Source organism: Pteronotus mesoamericanus, unplaced genomic scaffold (assembly GCF_021234165.1).
Source record: "Pteronotus mesoamericanus isolate MK-2021 breed Mesoamerican mustached bat unplaced genomic scaffold, CSHL_Meso_final scaffold_476, whole genome shotgun sequence".
Classification (NCBI taxonomy): domain Eukaryota; kingdom Metazoa; phylum Chordata; class Mammalia; order Chiroptera; family Mormoopidae; genus Pteronotus; species Pteronotus mesoamericanus.
The window spans coordinates 3,552,822-3,572,192 of NW_026555318.1; the positions used below are offsets into that span (position 1 = coordinate 3,552,822).

A 19,371-nucleotide genomic window follows, 5' to 3' on the forward strand; every position below is an offset into this window, starting at 1 on the left:
GAGCGTTGTCCGGTATAATGTTGTGGGTTCGATCCCTGGTCAGGGCACATACAAGAATCAGCCAATGAATGCATAAATAAATGGAACAACAAACAGTGGTTTTCTCTCTCCTCTTTCCCCTCTCTCTCTAAAAGCAATAAATAAAATTTTTAAAAGATTAATTACATTTTAAAATTAAAATAAAGATGTTTCCTTTTTCTAGCTTTCCTTTCAGACCTAGCTTTTATAAACCTACATTTTTGCAACTTGAACATCTGGTTATAGGAGGGGTGTAACTTGAACCAGCACTTACTTGGGGCCTGGGGTGTCGTGTTTTTTTCTCTTAAGATCACAATCGAAGCAATGAAAAGTGACATTGATGAAGTGGCCCTGCAGGGGATAGAATTCTGGTCCAATGTCTGTGATGAGGAAATGGATTTGGCCATTGAGGCTTCAGAGGTGAGCCTGGGAGAGAGTCGGGCTGAGGGGAGTGCTGTTCTGACTGGGCTTTGGGACTTAATTTCTTTGTGGATGTGAGAAAGCATTATTCTGACTGGACTTAGAGTGTATTTCCATTTATATAAATTTTCATTTTTCTATTAACCAAAACCCTCATGAGGGAGACAGATCAATAAGGTGGCATCTCATGTTTTTCCCAGTCAGGTATAATTTATTGTAAATATTTGTATTAGTTCTCTGAACACAAGGGGGCAGCAGGCAGTCACAGTTCAACGAAGTGACATCTGGTGCTGAATTTCCTTTTGAAAGTCCTGATGCAAGTATGGCATATATAATTGATAGTTTACTGACTTTGGTGAAGAAATTAGATGTGGAAAAAGAATTAGTGTTGCGCTTTCAGTTTTTGAATTACAATCTTATTTTTGTCATTCTTAAGGTCTTATAGATGACAGCTTTTTGATGTGAATTGAGCTTGTGGAAAAAAATGTAATTCTTGAGGTTGCCTTGGTCCTTTAAATCCTAAAAGAATCTCATTGAAATAGACCAAAAAATAAATGTCTTCAAAGATATAGCAAATGCTACCATATGCTCCATATATTTCTGTACAGACCCCTGGGAAGTTCTCACTGTATGTCTTAATATCATAGTTTATTTGCTACTGTCCAGAATTTGCATTATGTTTGTCCTCAGGCAGCAGAACAAGGACGGCCCCCTGAGCACACCAGCAAGTTTTATGCCAAGGGAGCACTACAGTACCTGGTTCCAATCCTCACACAGACACTAACTAAACAGGTGAGTTACCTTTCAAATCTAGCCAAGTAAGCTATGAAAATTTGTTAAGGGTTGGTTTGCTGTGGAACAGTTTCCATGAAGGAACTCAGCAGCTCTTCAATTAGTTGGTGCTCTGTTATAGATGACTCGGGAACAGCTGAGCTGGATCTGTAGGATCCTCTAGGCCAGGGGTGTCCAGCCCACAGGCCGCATGTGGCCAAGAGTGGCTACAGGTGCAGCCCAGCACAAATCATAAATTTATTTAAAACCGTTTTTTGCTCATCAGTTTTCATTAGTGTTTGTGTATTTGATGTGTGGCCCAAAACAACTCTTCTTGCAGTGTGGCCCAGAGACACCAAAAGGTTGGACACCCCTGGCTAGGCTCTCAGTTGTTAAGAGAACTTTTCAGTCTTGATCGGGAATAAGGCACATACACTGCTCTGATTTCCTGAATGCTATGTTCAAACTAGCAGGAGAGGCTCTGTAAAAGTTGCAGTAAAGCCCTGGCTGATGCAGCTCACTTGGTTGGAGTGTTGTCCCATGCACCAAGGAGTTGCTGGTGTGATCCTGGTACAGGAGGCGACCAATGATATTTTACTCTGTTCTCTCTAAAAAGTAATGAACATGTCCATGAATGAGAATTTTTTAAAAGTTGCAGTAAAAAAAGGTTGGAGGAAGAAAGGTGCAAGTTTTAGGCTACTCAGATACTTGCTTAAATATCTGGGACATTTTTATGAGTTTGTGGTATACATACACTTTCAAAATACTGATGTGGTTGGATAAGAGTTATTCTTAATGAATATCCTAATGATGGAATTCAACCCATGAAATATCTAATCCTTCATGGTTATTAACATTAATGAGATTAGGACAATCCTTTATTAGAACAATAAGACTTCATGAAGATGTGGGTCTTTTATACGAAATATATCTTTGTTACAGTTGTTCCCTTTTGACTCTGTGTTTTAGGTTTTCTTTCTTTTTTTAATTTTTAAAAAGATTTTACTTATTTTTAGAGAGGGTAAGGGAGAAAGAGAGGAAGAGAAACATCAGTGTGTGGTTGCATCTCAACGCGCCCCCACTGGGGACCTGGCCTGCAACCTAAGCACATGCCCTGACTAGGAATCGAGCCGGCGACCCTTTGGTTTGCAGGCCAGCGCTCAGTCTATTGAGCCATACCAACCAGGACATAATAGTTTTTCTTGGTGAGGTGTTTTGAAATAGTCTTTCTGTTGCCATATCTCTTCTGGTGCATGTGAATTGTTACCAAAGAGTTGGCAGTGCTTTGAGGCAGCAGTGCTATAACTTGGAGCACTGCAAAATGTATTTGTACACAAGAATGTAATTTGTTTTTAGGAGAGCACATGGCTCTTTCAATCTCAGAAGATACGTAAAGATGTATTTGGTTTGAAATGAACTGGATGTTCCCTTAAAATTTCATCTCGTCTTTCAGGTTTATGGTTGCTATTTTTTATCTTTTGACTTTAGTATCTTTGCTTTGTATATTTTTGGTTGTGCTTTTCTGGTTTGGGAACAAATCATTTTTCACGTACATAATTATCTGAAATTGCATGGGCATCATACCTTTAAACTACCATGTGTGTGAATGGCCGCAGTAAGGAAGATAAAACTTGAAACTCTTAATTTCATGAGAGCTCTGAATGGAATCTTAGTTGTTGTTTTTGTTTTAAGTTTTTATTGAAATAACAATTACTAGTACACCAGAGGCCTTCCTCATATAGTCTTCCTAGTCAGTAGCTCCATAGATTAATTTTGATTGATTTTTAAATTATTTTATTTTATTTTATTGTTAAAGATTTTATTTATTTTTAGAGAGGGGAAGGGAGGGAGGAAGAAACAGCAATGTGTGATTGCTTCTTGCGCTCCCCCTACTGGGGCCCTGGCTTGCAACCCAGGCATGTGCCCCGACTGGGAGTCAAACCATCAACCCTTTGGTTCGCAGGTCCAGCACTCAATCTGCTTAGCCACACCAGCCAGGCTGATTGGTTTTTCTAATGTATATAACTAGAATCATATAGTGTATACAATTTTGCTCTGCCTTTTACTCCGTAAGTCCAAGATCATCCTTTTCGTTACATGTAGTTGAAGTTTGTTCATCTCATTGTATAGTACTGAGTGGACTCTTCCCTCCCTCTAGATCTTATTTTAACAAAGTCTGCTGTGATGAACCTTAGTGGAAGAGAATAAAGTATAAAGGTTTTGTGTTTATTTATGTCTTCAAAGCATAAGTTCTGACGTTCGGGAAGAGAGTACCTTGTGAGTTAAAGTGATTTTTTTTTTTTTTTTTTTAACAATTTAACTATTGTTACATTCTTTTTCTAGGATGAAAATGATGATGATGATGACTGGAACCCCTGCAAAGCAGCTGGAGTGTGCCTCATGCTTCTGGCCACCTGCTGTGAAGATGACATTGTGCCACACGTCCTTCCCTTCATTAAAGAACACATCAAGAACCCTGATTGGCGGTACCGGGATGCAGCAGTGATGGCCTTCGGCTGTATATTGGAAGGACCGGAGCCCAATCAGCTCAAACCACTAGTTATACAGGTGAAGCTGAGGGAGTTTTGTAGTGGAAAGTGAGCTCTTTGTTTGTTTAAAGTTTTTGCTGGAAAGCGTGCCTTTATTTTAAACACAAAGCTGTAAGTAGTCATCCACAAACATTCTTCCTAGATAGCCATTTGTTGTCACTGAAGGGTATAATATTTCTTTTATTTGTTTATTTGTAAAATACAAGACTTGAAAAATGCAGAGAAAGTCCAAAAGAAAAAGTCACCTATAATCCCATTGCCCAGGGCTAACATTCTCACTTTTGGTATTTATTCGTGGAGCTTTTTTCTACGTGCATATACGTGCAACAGGATGGCGATCTTACTGGGCAAATAGTCTTCTGACTTGTTTTTTCTCTCAATGCTGTATCATTAACATTTCCTTTTTAATGATGGTATTATTCTGTACCTAGAACACAATGACATTTACATAATGAAACCTCTTTAGGAAGTATTGGACGTATTTTGCTATTAAAAACGACGAGAGTGCGTTATAATTGAGTTTTAGTACACATAGAACTCAGCCTTTAAGGATATAGCCAAATGCCATCACATCTGCACCTTGGGATCTCTACCTAAGTAATTTAGTAAGGACTGCTTGCAACAATTCATACCAGACCCTTACGTAAAACTCTATACTGGAATTTAATGAAGAGAGAAGGACTTTTCATTCTTCACTTTATTTCTTTTTATTATATTATTGAATATTTGATGAGCATACCTTTTAAAATGACAAAACCATCTTGATGCTTTGAGTTAAAACCTAACCATCACACTTTCCTCTTAGGTATTAGCCAGCGTGAGTTTTATTCTTTGTTTTACCTTGCTAATAACTGTTGCATTTTCAGGCTATGCCCACTCTAATAGAATTAATGAAAGACCCCAGTGTGGTTGTTCGAGATACAACTGCATGGACTGTGGGCAGAATTTGTGAACTGCTCCCTGAAGCCGCCATCAATGATGTCTACTTGACTCCCCTGCTGCAGTGTCTGATCGAGGGCCTCAGTGCTGAACCCAGAGTGGCTTCAAATGTGTGCTGGGTAAGGGATTTTTCTTCCTGATGAGATAAGGGTCTTGGCTGAACCATTTGGTAAGGAAGTATGAGGTGTGGGGGAGAAATGAGTCTGCCCATTTCTGGAAGGTTTTTTCTGAATAACATCTCCTTTCTAATTTCTTCAATTAAAATGTGGGGGAGATGTCAACCGCATGAGCCAGTAGGTGCTGTTGACTCATGCTGACTGGTTCCTGAACCATTTCGAACAGTCATGCTAACCCAGTGGGAAAACTATCTGGACTCTGTTTTCTTTCTTCAGTTGCTTGGGGACAAGAAATTTTGATTAAAGTAGAGAGTTTCTGGCTACAAAAAAGTATAATTGCTGAGATGGGGGCAAGAGGAAAGGAAGGTAGGCGGTGTAAGTGCTGAGTCAGTAGACGCTGAATGAGGTTCATTGGGGACATTTGGGGGTGGGGGAGGAAGTTCAAATAAGGAACGGGGTGGGACTAAAAGCCTTTCTGTGATTAGAAATAGAAGTGGCAGGTGTTTGTAGTAGGTGAAAGTACTCTGCTACTTAGAGAGTTTGGGGCGGGACAAACAAAATAGAAATAAGTAAGTATTTAAGGATACCTATAAAACGTTTTGAGATGACCTTGACAGAAAAAAGTTGAGGATTCCCTAGCAGTGATGTATTCTTAGATCAATCGGAGAGGAACACTGCCCAAGGTGTCTTAGGGAAAAATGAGGTCATCCTCCGATGGGGTTCTTTTTGGGACTAGTATTAACTCTCTCTGGTTTTAAGGCTTTTTCTAGTCTGGCTGAAGCTGCTTATGAAGCTGCAGACGTAGCTGATGATCAGGAAGAACCAGCTACCTATTGCTTGTCGTCGTCTTTTGAACTCATAGTTCAGAAGCTCCTCGAGACCACAGACAGGTAACTGCATACTAGGTGTCTTTGCATTTAACTCCTGCCTTGGTGGGGTGAAGGGACTAATCATAGAAATATTTCAATAATGGATTTTTTAAATAAGAGGAAAAAACGCAGACTAGAATTGTTTGGCTTACAGTTAAACTCAGAAAATAGTCTCCTTTGTTAGAGAGTAGTAATTGATCTAGAGGGGTCCCTTCGTTTCACAGTGCCTATGGTTAACAGGAGTGTTTGATTATGGTATAAGGGAAATAGTAGCCCTTCGTAGGAATTTAGTTGCCACACAAGATTATTAATTGCCATTTATGATATTGGATGAAGAACTTGGCATTAAATGCAGTTGTTTTGTAAATGAGCTTTTAAATACAGTTTTACAGGCTTATAAGTTGGGGACAGCCTTGAGTTATCTTGGTTTTTGTGTGAGCTATACTTAACTAAAGCCATACTCAAAAGAAATCATCAAGGAAGAAAGCTCTATGTTAATTCTTCCAGGCTCACCTAGTTCATTTCTGCTTCTCTGTTCAAGATAATGGCACCTCTCACAGATGAATGAAGAAAATTAACTACTCAGGCAACCTCTTCAATTGTCTACATAGATTTTCATCATTTTAATCTAATTTTTCCCTGTAATTTTAGCCCATTTCCAAAAGGGTCATCTTAAAGTTTAACCATGTCTGGAGACCATAATGAATACAGCCATTGCTCAAAGGCTGAAAATTTAGTTCTGGTTGTATCCTGTTGCCAAAGTCAAATCAGGTCTGCCATCACGTTTCAGAGTTCTTATTTTTGTTGAGACAATGTCTACCTTATAACAACTTCTCTATTCTTTCTCAGTTGGGACTTTTAAGGTTTTTGCTGTGTTTCCTTACAGACCTGATGGACACCAGAACAACTTGAGGAGTTCTGCATATGAATCTTTGATGGAAATTGTGAAAAACAGTGCCAAGGATTGTTACCCTGCAGTTCAGAAAACTACTTTAGTCATCATGGAACGACTTCAACAAGTGCTTCAGATGGAGGTGAGACTTAGAGCTTTCCTGGTTATTGGTGGGAAGGGTGTAGTACTTCTAACATACCTTTATCTTGTTGTTTTTTTTTTTTAAGATTTTATTTATTTATTTATTTTTAGATAGGGGGAGGGAGGGAGAGAAACATCAATGTGTGGTTGCCTCTCACACCCCCCCTACTGGGGACCTGGCTCACAACCCAGGCATGTGTCCTAGCCTGGGAATTGAACTGGCAACCCTTTGGTTCGCAGGGCAAAGGCTATTCTCTTTTTTTGGTGTTTATGTATAAATTTTCTCAGAAAGATGTAAAGCTTATGCAAAAAGAATGTTGTAACTCAAAGTTTGCATTGCTTCTCACAGTTTGCTCATGCATGTGTTACATTTTAGTTACTTTCCTAAATTAGCATCAGTAAAGCTTATTTAATGGTCCTGGCAAACCCAGCAAAAGTGGAAACACGAGGGAGTTTAGAGCCCCTTTAAAAGGTATTTATTCAGAATACAATGATCTTTTTTTCCTTGTAGTCACATATCCAGAGCACATCGGATAGGATCCAGTTCAATGACCTTCAGTCATTACTCTGCGCAACTCTTCAGGTATGGTGGTGTCGTATCACTTAATAGTTCTAAGGAAGAGAGTCATATCCCAATATGACAAGTTTATGTACACACATAACTCTGAAATGATGCTTATTAGAAGTTCTGATCCAAAGGCCTTGGTCTGTGATTGGGAGAATAATTTTTCATTTTCTTTTGTCCAGAAAGATGAAAGTTATCTTTTGCATAGCATAAGGATGGTCCAAACTTCTGTACATTGTTTTTGTGTGTGTTCGAAATTTTATGAGTTTATTTGAGTTAAACAGGATACACCTGGAAGCAAGATCTTAGAAGACTGATAAGACTGCTTCTTTATAACTCTTATGTGGCAACTTTCAGTCTTGGTGTTCATTGGGCTGTCCAAGTGTTATCCAGTCAGATATGGTTTCTAGCTGTAGTTCACCCAACTAAAAATAAAACCTTGAATTTGTACCATTATATTTTGAAACAACAGTTGTTGGGAACTTTGGTATAATTTACATCATTCATAGTACCTAGTGTTCACAGTAGAGTTTTTCTGAGAGGATGGGATAATTAAAAGTATATGTCACTCCTCCCGACTGGAGTCATGCAGTAGATAGAGAAGGTATTCCTCTTTCCTCTTTTTTTTTTTTTTTTTTTTTTTGCCAAAGAGCAGGAAAACTCTGGAACTTATCTGATGCTTAGGTAGGTACTAGATTTTAGTATTGAGTAATGCTTACTAGGTAATCTTAACTGTGAACTCCCTTCTTTTCCTTACTCTAAACTTAATTTTTTATAAAGATGTAATTGTTTTTAGAGGGGGGAAGGGAGAGAAAAATCAATGTGTGATTGCTTCCTGTGCGCCCCCTACTGGGGGCCTGGACCACAGCCCAGGCATGTGCCCTGACTGGCATCGAACCAGGAGCTCTTTGGTTCACAGACTGGCACTCAGTCCACTGAGCACACCAACTTAATTTTTTAAACTATGACTGTTAAGTGGTGCTTCCTTATTCAATAGACAAATACAGAAATGATCCAGTAGCATTAGTTGAAACAAATTTTAAAGGGTAAGGGAGGGGAGTTTGAGGAATATTAGGAAAGTTCAGGTTGTCTTAAGTTTATTAAGACTGCTTCTTGACCATTATCTGTACATGAGTTAGGATATAGGAAGGGTTAGTTATTGGTTTGTTTTGTGAGTATGAACTCTAATGTGACATGTCCTTTGAAGCTGAAATAGTATGTCTGGGATATGGAGGCTGCTGATGGTTTTTTGTCAGACAAATGAAATGCAAAAGAGATGATTCAGTACACTGTGGAAAGTCATCTTGTGTTTGTCCTGAATTGGGGAATAGAAGGGGTATTAGAATGGATGTTGCAAATGATTCGCACTGTCAAAATGTTTGAGTATAAAAGCTATGTTCGGCCTTTTCAAAAAAAGAAAAAGAAAAAGTTTCAAGGAACTTAACTAATTTTAACATGCTACAGGGATTTGATGGGAGGGTTTCGAATCCACAGATCCTGAACTCTTGTTCATTTCACAGAATGTCTTACGGAAAGTGCAACACCAAGATGCTTTGCAGATCTCTGATGTCGTCATGGCCTCCCTGTTAAGGATGTTCCAAAGCACGGCTGGGTCTGGGGGAGTTCAGGAGGATGCCCTAATGGCAGTTAGCACACTGGTGGAAGGTAAGGAGCCGAAACTGGGCAGGGAGTGCGAATGCCAGAGTTACAGTGGCCATGAAAAGTTTTCAAGTACAGACAGCAGAGTTCTCTTTCCTCGTTTACTGGGGCATGAGTTGGTTCAGAGTTGATTGGACCATAATTTGTACATCACTGCCTTGCCACTTACTCTCCTTGAAGTAAATGGGGAGCCAGTTCACAACTCAGATTGGCAACCTTTGGAAGGGGAGTGTTATCATCTACCTCAGGTTTATCAGGTTTCTTTTTTCAAGATGGGGGAAGCAAAGGTTTGTATTTTCTTTCCTGGAACTTGGTACCCCCTGGTTTGGGTTGTAATGCTTTGGGCTTGGGTTGACACATCACAGTGCCTGGTATGGAAGGGATTGAAACAGAGAATTCTAGGAATTTCTAGTTGTTACCTGTCTGACTATGCAAAATTGCTTTGGGGAAGCCATGTCTGACTTAATGAGCACTCGGATAGTGAGAGGAGCACTTCAGAAATCCGGAATGCTGCTTCAGGGGTGGCCCATAAGGTTACCTGAGAGCCACTCCCTTGCAGACAAGACCTCTTTCTAGCTTACAGAGCAGGTGTCCTACCTGGTCGGACGACATGTGGCCACCCTAACAGCACAACAGTTCATCTTGGCTCCTGGAATGGCTAATTTGGATACGAAGCCCAGTCTGCTTTGGCTTAATTCAGTCTGTCCTTGATGGACTTGCTAGGGACCCAGTTTTAAGCTGGCTTCCAAAGAGGACATGGTTGTAGTCAGATGAAGAGGGAGACAAGAGGCAGTATTGCTAGTTCAGCCAATTCAGATTAACCTTGACATTCCATGAGGGCCATACCACTTGGTTGTTTGAGCCAGAGTGAAATCCTACTCTGGGGATGTGACGACATCTCCAGGACCTAATAGTTAGGCCCTTCCAAGAGTTATAAATTTGCTTTGATTAAGGCAACCTGAATGTCTTCATGATAGAATCCATAATTAACTCATATGCCACCAAACTGTTGAGTGTGTGAACATATTTTGGGAAAGCTAGGATGGTTATTTTTGCTAACTTCTGTGATACTCTGTGGTGGTAATAGTTTGTTTCCTTACAGTGTTGGGTGGTGAATTCCTAAAGTACATGGAGGCCTTTAAACCCTTCCTGGGCATTGGATTAAAAAATTATGCTGAGTATCAGGTAGGCTATGCATTTAAAAATATAGTAGACCACTGAACTGTGTAGGTCCACTTGTATGTGATTCTTTTTTTCAATAAATAAATACATTGGAAAATTTTTTGGACATTTGCAACAGTTTGAAAAAATTTGCACACATGGACCCTATAGACTAGAAAATTGAAAAATTAAGAGATTAGATATGTCATGAATACATAAAATACATGTAGATACTAGTTTATTTTATCATTATCATAAATGTTACACAATATTGTCAAAAGTGGCACAAATATGTTACAAAAAGTTAAGATTTATCAAAACTTAATAACACGAACGTAGGTCAGACATGGTGCCATTCGTCAACAGAAATGTAAACAAATGTAAAAATGCAGTAGTAAATCATAAGTATATGAAAATAACTGAAGCATGTACTGTATTACTGCAATAATCTCATAGCCCCCTACTGCCCTTGTGATGTGTACTCCCGTGAGTGGTGGATAAATGTTACATGCGGAATTTTTTTTTTTTTTTTTCAATTAAAAAAAATCTTTTTTAAAAGTTACACAGATTTTTGACTGCGCAGGTGTTGACACCCTAACCCCCACGTTGCTCAAGGATCAGTTATAATACATTTATATTCTCATACCTGATGGTCATTGTGATAAAAACCCAAGTTTCCTGTGGTGCAGGTAGTTCTTCCCTGTGTATTGACCCAAGTGTTAAGCTATTTTATTTGTTGCTCTGAGTGTCTGAACTAAAAGTAGTCAGTGAGGAACGGTATTAGATACATCAAAACAAAGTAGTAGCATCCTAATAGGGCTTTTTTTCTTCTTAAACCACGTGCATCAGCTACCACAATCCCTGGTGAATATTGTCTTTTCTTAATGATATCTTTGATGGTCTTAGTTCTCTTCCTGCCGTATTATTTGTTAAAATGAACAAATCTTAGGACATAGGTTATTTTTCTTGGACTCCAGGTTCAAGTGGTAAAGGATCAGCAGCTAGGTAAAAAATAATGCCTCAGCCCTCCCTGCAGGCAGCCTTTCCTGTTTGATAGGTCATTTCCTTGCTTCTTTGCAGGTTTGTTTGGCAGCTGTGGGCTTAGTGGGAGACCTATGTCGTGCCCTGCAATCCAACATCTTACCTTTCTGTGATGAGGTGATGCAGCTCCTCCTGGAGAACTTGGGGGTGAGTGTCCACACCCCCCCCCCCCATTCAACCGTATTTGAAGAACTCATTGGTTGGAAACATGGTTAAATATCAAGATCCGTGACGGAGGCTTTAATTTCCCATGTTGGCTGTGGGTTTGTGAAGGAGGGAATTGTTCATTTTCACAAGATGATTCTAAAGATTATAAAGTTAAAGGAATGTGTGCTCAGTGCATGGAACTTAGGAAGACCAGTAAAATGCCAAGGAAAATAAAATATATGATCCTTCTATTCAGAGATAACCACCATTAATTTGTGTGTATGGCCTTAAGGTCTAGACCCAGCATATTTCTAGTTGCTTATTATTTAAAAAAGAAGAAGAAAGAAAAAGGTTTGAGTCTTTGGACAGAACAAATTATGGCTTTTAATAATTTGCTTTTTCTGTTTTTATCCTTGTCAGAATGAGAATGTCCACAGGTCTGTGAAGCCACAGATTCTGTCGGTGTTTGGCGATATTGCCCTTGCTATTGGTGGAGAGTTTAAAAAATACCTAGAGGTTGTATTGAACACTCTTCAGCAGGCCTCCCAAGCCCAGGTGGACAAGGTAAGCTTAACGCTCTCTTTTAGTCTGGCCCTGATTGGAAGAGCAAAACTTTGACAAACATAATAAAAACAATCAATATGATGGAGATTGTTTTCTTTGTCTCTTACAGTCAGACTATGACATGGTGGATTATCTGAATGAGCTAAGGGAAGGCTGCTTGGAAGCCTATACCGGAATTGTCCAGGGATTAAAGGGAGACCAGGAGAACGTACACCGTTGAGTATACAACCAAACTTAGTTCAGTGTGCACTTAGCCAAATGGGCTGTGTCTTTCATTCTGTAGCTTGTAAACTAACACTTACTACCTAAAGGGAGGGGGAGAAAGGAAGAGTGCCCAGTGAAGAGAGTAACTTTGGGGGAGGGCATACATTTATTATTTCTGCTCCCCCTTTTGCTACTTTGTATCACACTTTTTGAGCATTGCAAGGGATGGGATACAGCAAAGCTATTGATGCTGGCTGCATGTGCACCAACCTTGAATGGCAATTTTTGACCCACATACATCACTTTGTGCAACTGAATTGGGGGATCAGATTTCTTTTATCACCTGATGGTTTTGTTACTGGCTGGGGAGATACTTCTTTACTTGTTTGATATCATGGGCCTAGAGGAATGGTTCCTCTAGGAACCATTTGTTTCTTCTGCATTATATCAGCTTAAAAGAAGAGGAATATCTGCCTTCTGTTGACTTGAATGACATCTTAATCTGAGAAAGAATAATTTGGTATAATTATATGCAGCTGTTTTCGCAGCCTGATACCGGCCTGATGGGGTTAGAGTATTTGGAAGTTTTGAAATGGAATGTAGCCCTGCCAGATGTGGAATAAGTTCATCAGACCTTCTCTCTCTTTTATAGCGGATGTGATGCTCGTACAACCCAGAGTAGAATTTATTCTGTCTTTCATTGACCACATTGCTGGAGATGAGGATCATACAGACGGAGTAGTAGCTTGTGCTGCTGGACTGATAGGGTAGGTTATGTACCTGAGTAGAATTTTGGGTGCAAAGTGACAGGACATGTAAAAAAAAAAGAAAATGTTTGAGAGTGGATTGGATGGTAATTATATATTACTTTGGTATAGAGATTTCTCCAGTAGAACCGATGGTATCCTGTTTTGAGTTCTCACAAATGATATCATTCAAGATGTTAGCTCTAGACACTTAATATTTTAAAAGCTTTATTAAAAATTTATTTTATTTTTTACCAATACAAAAGTTCAATGTAAATATTATAGTAAAACAGGTGCTGTGCAGAGGCAGCATACAGAAGCAGTTGATTTCCTTTGGTGAACATAGCCATTCTTTATGCTCGTTCCAAGGCTTTTAACATGATGATACTATATCCTTGTATTAACTACTATTCCAATTAACTGAACTCTTAAAGATGTGAATTCTCAGGTATAGAAGCAGCATCAGAGCTATGTCTATGCCATATTCTGATGTTGGGCAACAAATTGCCTTTGTAGTCTCTATAGAGGGTTTCTGAGGCATCATTTGAAAAAGCATTGGTCTTGAGGAGCTCAAAGACTTGGGTTCTAGTTTCATCGTACTGCGAATTAGCTGTGGGATGACTTGAGTAAATCATTTTACTTCTAGACCTTATTTTTTTTTTTATCTGTTGAGGGCAGATGTTAAACTTTTTTTTTTTTTTTAAGGTTTTATTTATTTTTAGAAGGGAAGGAAGGGAGAAAGGGAGAAAAACATTGATGTATGAAAGATGCAGCGATCGGTTTCCTCTCACACTCCCCCTACTGGGTAACCTGGCACACAACCCAGGCATGTGCCCCGACTGGGAATCGAACTGACGACCTTTGGGTTCGCAGGCTGGCACTCAATCCACTGAGCCACACCAGCCCGGGCAGACTTTTTTATTCGTAAGATTTCTTTCACTACCAAATGCAGTGTCTTTAAAGTGTATCATTCATATATGTAATCCCCCCCCCCCCACCCCCAGCTGGAAGAAGTGTTCTACAATATTGAGTGAATAAACCAGGAAGGCTCTCCAGGTATCAGTATCTAACAGAAGAGAGATGGCAAAGGCACCAGCTGTGCAGCAGACAGGATAGGCAGAGGCCCCAGAAAAGACTTCCTCAAGGTGATACAATTGAATGGATTTGTAATGAGTTTCAGTTTACTAAGAGATTTTTCACAACTAAAGGCCCAGATTGCAGCACAAAGAAACTTAAGTGCAAACATGTGCGCGCACACTTGTATGTAGACCAACAAGTAGTTTTGTGTGTGTGTGTGTGTGTGCGCGTTAAGATTTTATTTATTTTTAGAGAGGAAACGAAGGAGAGAGAGGAGGAGAGAAACATCAATGTGTGGTTGCCTCTTCCATGCCCCCTACTGGGGACCTGGCCCGCAACCCAGGCATGTGTCCTGACTGGGAGTCGAACCAGCAACCCTTTGGTTTACAGGCTGGCACTCAGTCTGCTGAGCCACACCAGCCAGGGCTAGACCAAGAAGTTTTAACTTTACGCAAGAAATTTTAGAAAAGGAGAAATTAAAATTTTTCTTTGAGCCCTGGCTGCTGTGGCTCAGCAGATTGAGTGCTGGCCTGCGAACCAAAGGGTCGCTGGTTTGACTCCCAGTCAGGACACATGCCTGGGTTGTGGGCCAGGTCCTTAGTAGGGGGCGTGCAAGCGGCAACCACACATCCATGTTTCTCTTCTCCTCTTTCTCCCTCCTTTCCTCTCTGTCTAAAAATAAGTAGTCTTTACTTTTTTTTTTTCTTTCAGCTTAGCACTTGTTTGAGAGGCTCAGTACATAATATTGGTATCAGGTCAAGAGCTCATTTTCAGGTGTGTTTATTTTGCACAGGGACTTATGTACAGCATTTGGGAAGGATGTACTGAAATTAGTAGAAGCTAGGCCAATGATCCATGAACTGTTAACTGAAGGACGGAGATCGAAGACTAACAAAGCAAAAACCCTCGCTACGTGGGCAACAAAAGAACTGAGGAAACTGAAGAACCAAGCTTGGTAAGAGCTTGTGTTTATTGCCTTCTTCTGCTTTCTTGGGGAGGAAGAGCGTTTTACTTAGATTGTTCTGACAAGGCGGCCCTTCATTTGGTATTGTTTCGTATTCTTGCCCATTTAAGTGCTTCTGAGCCAGGCCTTTGTTCTTAAGCCTTGTTAGTGGAAGAGTCAGACAACCTCAGTCTTTCCTTGAGACAAATACTTGATTCCTCATGGTGAAGAACACAACTTATATTTACATAACTAGAATTCACTGAAGTCCCCTCATTTTTTGAGCCCTAATTAAAATTGATAATGGCATTTTCCCATCATTCTCTTTTCTACTCTCTGTTCCCCTCCCCATGCCCTTTTCCTTTTCCTTTTATTTATTCTTAGAGGGGAACAGAGGGAGAGAAACACCAATTAGTTGCGCCTTACACACGTCCTGACCGGGGCTGGCTTAAAACCCAGACTTGTGCCCTGACCGGGAATCAGACCTTTTGATTTGCAGGGCAACACTCAACCAATTTTTCATTCTTCACTACAGTACTTTTAGACATTGCTTACCTCTCAAGGAGATAGCCAGAGTCAGAGGTGTCTGATCCTGCTTGGCAATGTAGTTTTAATTTATTTTCCTCTCACATACACATTTATTTCACAGATCTCAGTAAAAGTGGCTATTTTGAGTTTTATCTTGACTTTCCCTGCTACCCTCTGATGTAGGTGCTAATAAGAACAGGTAGAAGGCACATAGGAAGAAAAGAAAAATAATCAGTTCTTGAAAAGCTGACACATTTCATTCAGTCCTCTGAGTACTTAATTGTAGGAATCAGAGAGATATTTGGCTCTATTGAGTATATGTGATCTCAAAGATTCACCTTTTTCCCATCTGTTTCTAGATCTGTTACCATTGGGATGATAACCTGAGACCCCCACTGGAAATCTCCAATCTTTTGAAAAACCCGGAAGTGAGGAGTGTGCACGGATGCTGAATGTTTGGGAATGAGAGGATGAGTGAGTGAGGCTTGAAAACACACCACATTGAAAATCCTGCCACAGCAGCAGCCGCAGCCGCAGCCGCCAACAGCAACGCTGTTAGTGAGCTAAGTAAGCACTGACTTCGTAGAAAACCATAACGTCGGCCATCTTGGAAGAGAGGAAAAAAACGATGGATTTACTTGCTTAAAAGAAAGAAAGTTATCTCTTCCCAGCAGAGGCTAGAACTAGCTTTTCTGTCTTTTGGCCAGTGTTGAGTGGAATGACTAGTTCGGCAGAGGAGGAGGGACTGGGTTCAGCTGTGGTGCTTTGTTGTAAAAGGCAGCTTGGCCTTTGCTACTGATAAGAAAGATGGAGCCTGGGTCTTGAGCCCACCTTTGGTGTCCCTGGCCACATGGTACTGTATACGTGCTGGCTAAAAGGAGGGTGAGGGATTCTTTACAGTCTAGTCTGAGAATGAGTGTGTGTGAGTGAGGCGGTATCCACATTCTCAACTTCGTCATTGCAGTTTCTTTTTCCCAGAAAAAAAGGGGTTAGACATTGCATTTCATAAAACTAACTGAAGTTTGGTCTACTGATGCAGCACAAGAGATGTAAAAAAAGAAAAAAGAAAAAGAAAAAAGGGAAAGACGCTCTTTAGGTTTGTGTATTTTTTTTTTTTTTAAATTCTAGGGAAAACACTGACGAATGTTCAGAGCTCCCATCCTGATCTTTTCATCAAGGCGCCTTTCCTAATAATATGGTTCAACTGTGAATGTAGAATTGGGGGGGAGGGGGGAAAAAGAAAACTCTGGAGTTAGAGGATATAGAAAAAATAAAAATACAATTGTTACAAATAAAGAACGCAGACTTCAAAAACAAGAAAGCCACAACCCAAACAAACCAAAATTTAAATGCTCAGATTGGCAGCACAAAAGTTCTCTTCTGACATGTATCAAGGCAGTCTGAATGCCCCCAGAAAATTGTGCCAAAGAGTTTAGAAAACAAATACATAATAAAGTAAATACGTACAGCAAACTTCAGGTAACTATTTTGGATTGCAAACAAGGATAAATTTAATGTTCGAACAATCTGATAAAATAACCATTTGGAAACTGCTTGGCCTTCTGTTCTCTTATTTGATTGACTGCAATGCGGTATTGGTCTCTTGCTGCACTTCAAAACCAACTAACCAACAACAACAAAAAAAGAATATATATATATAGACTAGAACTCTTGTGATGAAAGTGGCACTTGAAAAAGGTTATATTTTTCCACTGAAGTTGAAGATTAATAAAATGGTGTCAAACATTCCCCTGGTCACACGCTTTAATATTTTTTTAAAAGTGTGATGTGCTGTGATTACCATAAATCAGACTTAATTATTTTTCCCTTTTACACGGGGAACAGGGCACCCCGAATTTGGGTTTTAGACTCTTTCAGCAATAAGGGATGTTGGTGAGCTTTGATCCTCTTTGGTTTTGCAGTTACTAGGAATTTTTGCTGGCATTTTGAATATGCTACTTTGAAAAACACCAAGGAAGAATTTTTTTTTAAAAATGCTTCCTAATATTTGGAGGATTAAAAAATAAGACCTTAAATTCCCACTTTCATTTTCATTCTAGCAAAAAAAAAAAAAAATAGGGGCTTACATATTTTCTCTGCCATGTTTTTCCCTCCCTATCCAAGCCTTGCATTCATAAGTGGGTTTGGCTCAGTTTTACCCATCCATATGGCAGCATCTCTAATAGCTCTTGTACAGGGTATCAGATATTGTGCCTTTCGGTGCCAGGTTCAAAGTCAAGTGCCGATCTATGAACCAGTGTACAAAAAAAAAAAAATCCAGGTGTTTGAAGAAAAGGCGCTCTGTTGTGAATAGAGTGCACCAGCTCTTAAGCCCTACTAAGAAGAGACCTGGCCCGCTAATGCCTTGTTTAAATTTTAGTTCCTTGAGGAAAAGGAGGAGGATACGCTAACCATTCCTGATAGATAGGGTTTGGTCAGGGCTTAGGGATGGGGCAGAAATATTGGGGAGAAAAAAAAATGATCATTCCTCAGTGCTACCCATTTGTCCTGTGTGGGCTGCTTAGCTAGACAGCAGGAGAATAAAGTACACCAAGAACCATAATGAAAACAAAACCTTCCGTGTGTTTTGTCATGTTTTGTTCCAGGGAAGCAGTTGATAAGTGCTGTTACTAATGCTTTCTCCCAGATCCATTCAGTGATGGAGAGGAGAATTGGCTGGCTGGATTGTGGTCTTGGTGCCTCGCAGTTATTCTGCACTGGTTATGCATTTAATCTTTGCTAGTTACCTTTGGCTAGTGGGTTTTCCATAGTCTGGGTATTTATCCTTAATCGATTGTACCACCTAAGGCAACTGGATGCAAAATGCATTCTGTCCATTCTGCCTGGGCCTTCCCCACCCTAGTCTTGGCACATTCCTTCAAGAATGTAGTTACCGTCTGCTTGGGAAGATGTCAATGCAAACGTGAAGAAAATGGGCATCAGACTAGGCTTTGGTTTGCCACAAGTGGCAGCTGCCTATATCAATTACAATTACATTTATTAATTTTGCTTTTCATTTCTCCAAGTTCCCCTCAGCTCCCCTGTTGAAATGTTGGCTGTCTAAAGGCAACTGTAATACTGCCTTAGGGACTTGAGGAGAAAGGGAGGGGAATTGCTCAGTGTAGTGTTTTCACTTTCAAAACCAAGTAATCTAGTCACTCATATTTAAGAAGTGTGTTAGTCCGACTTTAAGAGAAATCCAAACTCCATCAGCTTTTGATAGCATCTTGGTTTTTGAAACAATTTCAATCTGTAATTGGCATTTAGAATGCCCTTGGCATGCCAGTCTGTGATGGCATTAAAGACCTGTTAAAACACTTGAGCCCAACTTTATTAACCAAAACTGATACCACCACCTTTATCTTCTAAATAAAGTCCGCTTTATTTTTATTTTGAACATTTTGCTGCTTCATTTTTGGTTCCAGATGGTGTCACCTCCTTGGAGGTGAAATGAATGGTTTGAAAGAAGTTGGAGCGTGTGGTGGTGATGTGTGCGTGAGTTGGGGAGAGGAAGGGCAGACATCTGTCTTAAAAATGGACTGTATATAGTGTAATGGGAAATGAGTATTTCCTACAAATGAAATAGTGCAAAAGTGCTACATGAAGGAGGTTTCCTGTTTGGAGTGATTGTGAGGCTGCTAAAGATTGTCCCCTGTCTTGTGCGTATTTTTCAGGTTAATGCTCTGGGCTATTTAAAGGCTCATCCAAAGGTTGGCTTTTTACTTAGTTTGCAGCATGTATTTAATTTCTACTTCCACTTTTGCCCCCTGAAACTTAAAGAGAAAAGAACACTAATTTAGAACTTAAGGAACGGGGTCCTTTCACCCTCCTGCTTACTAGCATATCAGTGGCATCTACAGGCTGCTTTATGGAAAGACGTACTTAGTTTATGTTGCGCAAATAAAATGAGGGCTAACCTTAATTCTCCTCCCTTAGGCTCCATGTGGCCTTTTACCTTTTCTGGATGCACACACTTCTCATTAAGAAATTTTGATCATGCCCTAAATGTTTATAAATTACA

At 39.9% G+C, this 19,371-nt stretch overlaps 1 protein-coding gene across 1 annotated transcript in view; it reads left to right on the plus strand.

The window, feature by feature from the left end:
* Positions 1-19,371, plus strand: part of KPNB1 (karyopherin subunit beta 1) — a 29,703-nt gene extending 10,332 nt beyond the window's left edge. The window contains exons 8-22 of the mRNA XM_054593772.1: positions 328-438; positions 1,129-1,230; positions 3,553-3,777; positions 4,625-4,816; positions 5,573-5,703; positions 6,569-6,716; positions 7,227-7,298; positions 8,801-8,945; positions 10,042-10,124; positions 11,181-11,288; positions 11,709-11,852; positions 11,962-12,067; positions 12,709-12,823; positions 14,673-14,834; positions 15,710-19,371. Coding sequence (XP_054449747.1) covers positions 328-438; positions 1,129-1,230; positions 3,553-3,777; positions 4,625-4,816; positions 5,573-5,703; positions 6,569-6,716; positions 7,227-7,298; positions 8,801-8,945; positions 10,042-10,124; positions 11,181-11,288; positions 11,709-11,852; positions 11,962-12,067; positions 12,709-12,823; positions 14,673-14,834; position 15,710 — 1,845 coding nt within the window. The 3' untranslated portion in view covers positions 15,711-19,371. The remainder of the gene's footprint in view (positions 1-327; positions 439-1,128; positions 1,231-3,552; positions 3,778-4,624; positions 4,817-5,572; positions 5,704-6,568; positions 6,717-7,226; positions 7,299-8,800; positions 8,946-10,041; positions 10,125-11,180; positions 11,289-11,708; positions 11,853-11,961; positions 12,068-12,708; positions 12,824-14,672; positions 14,835-15,709) is intronic.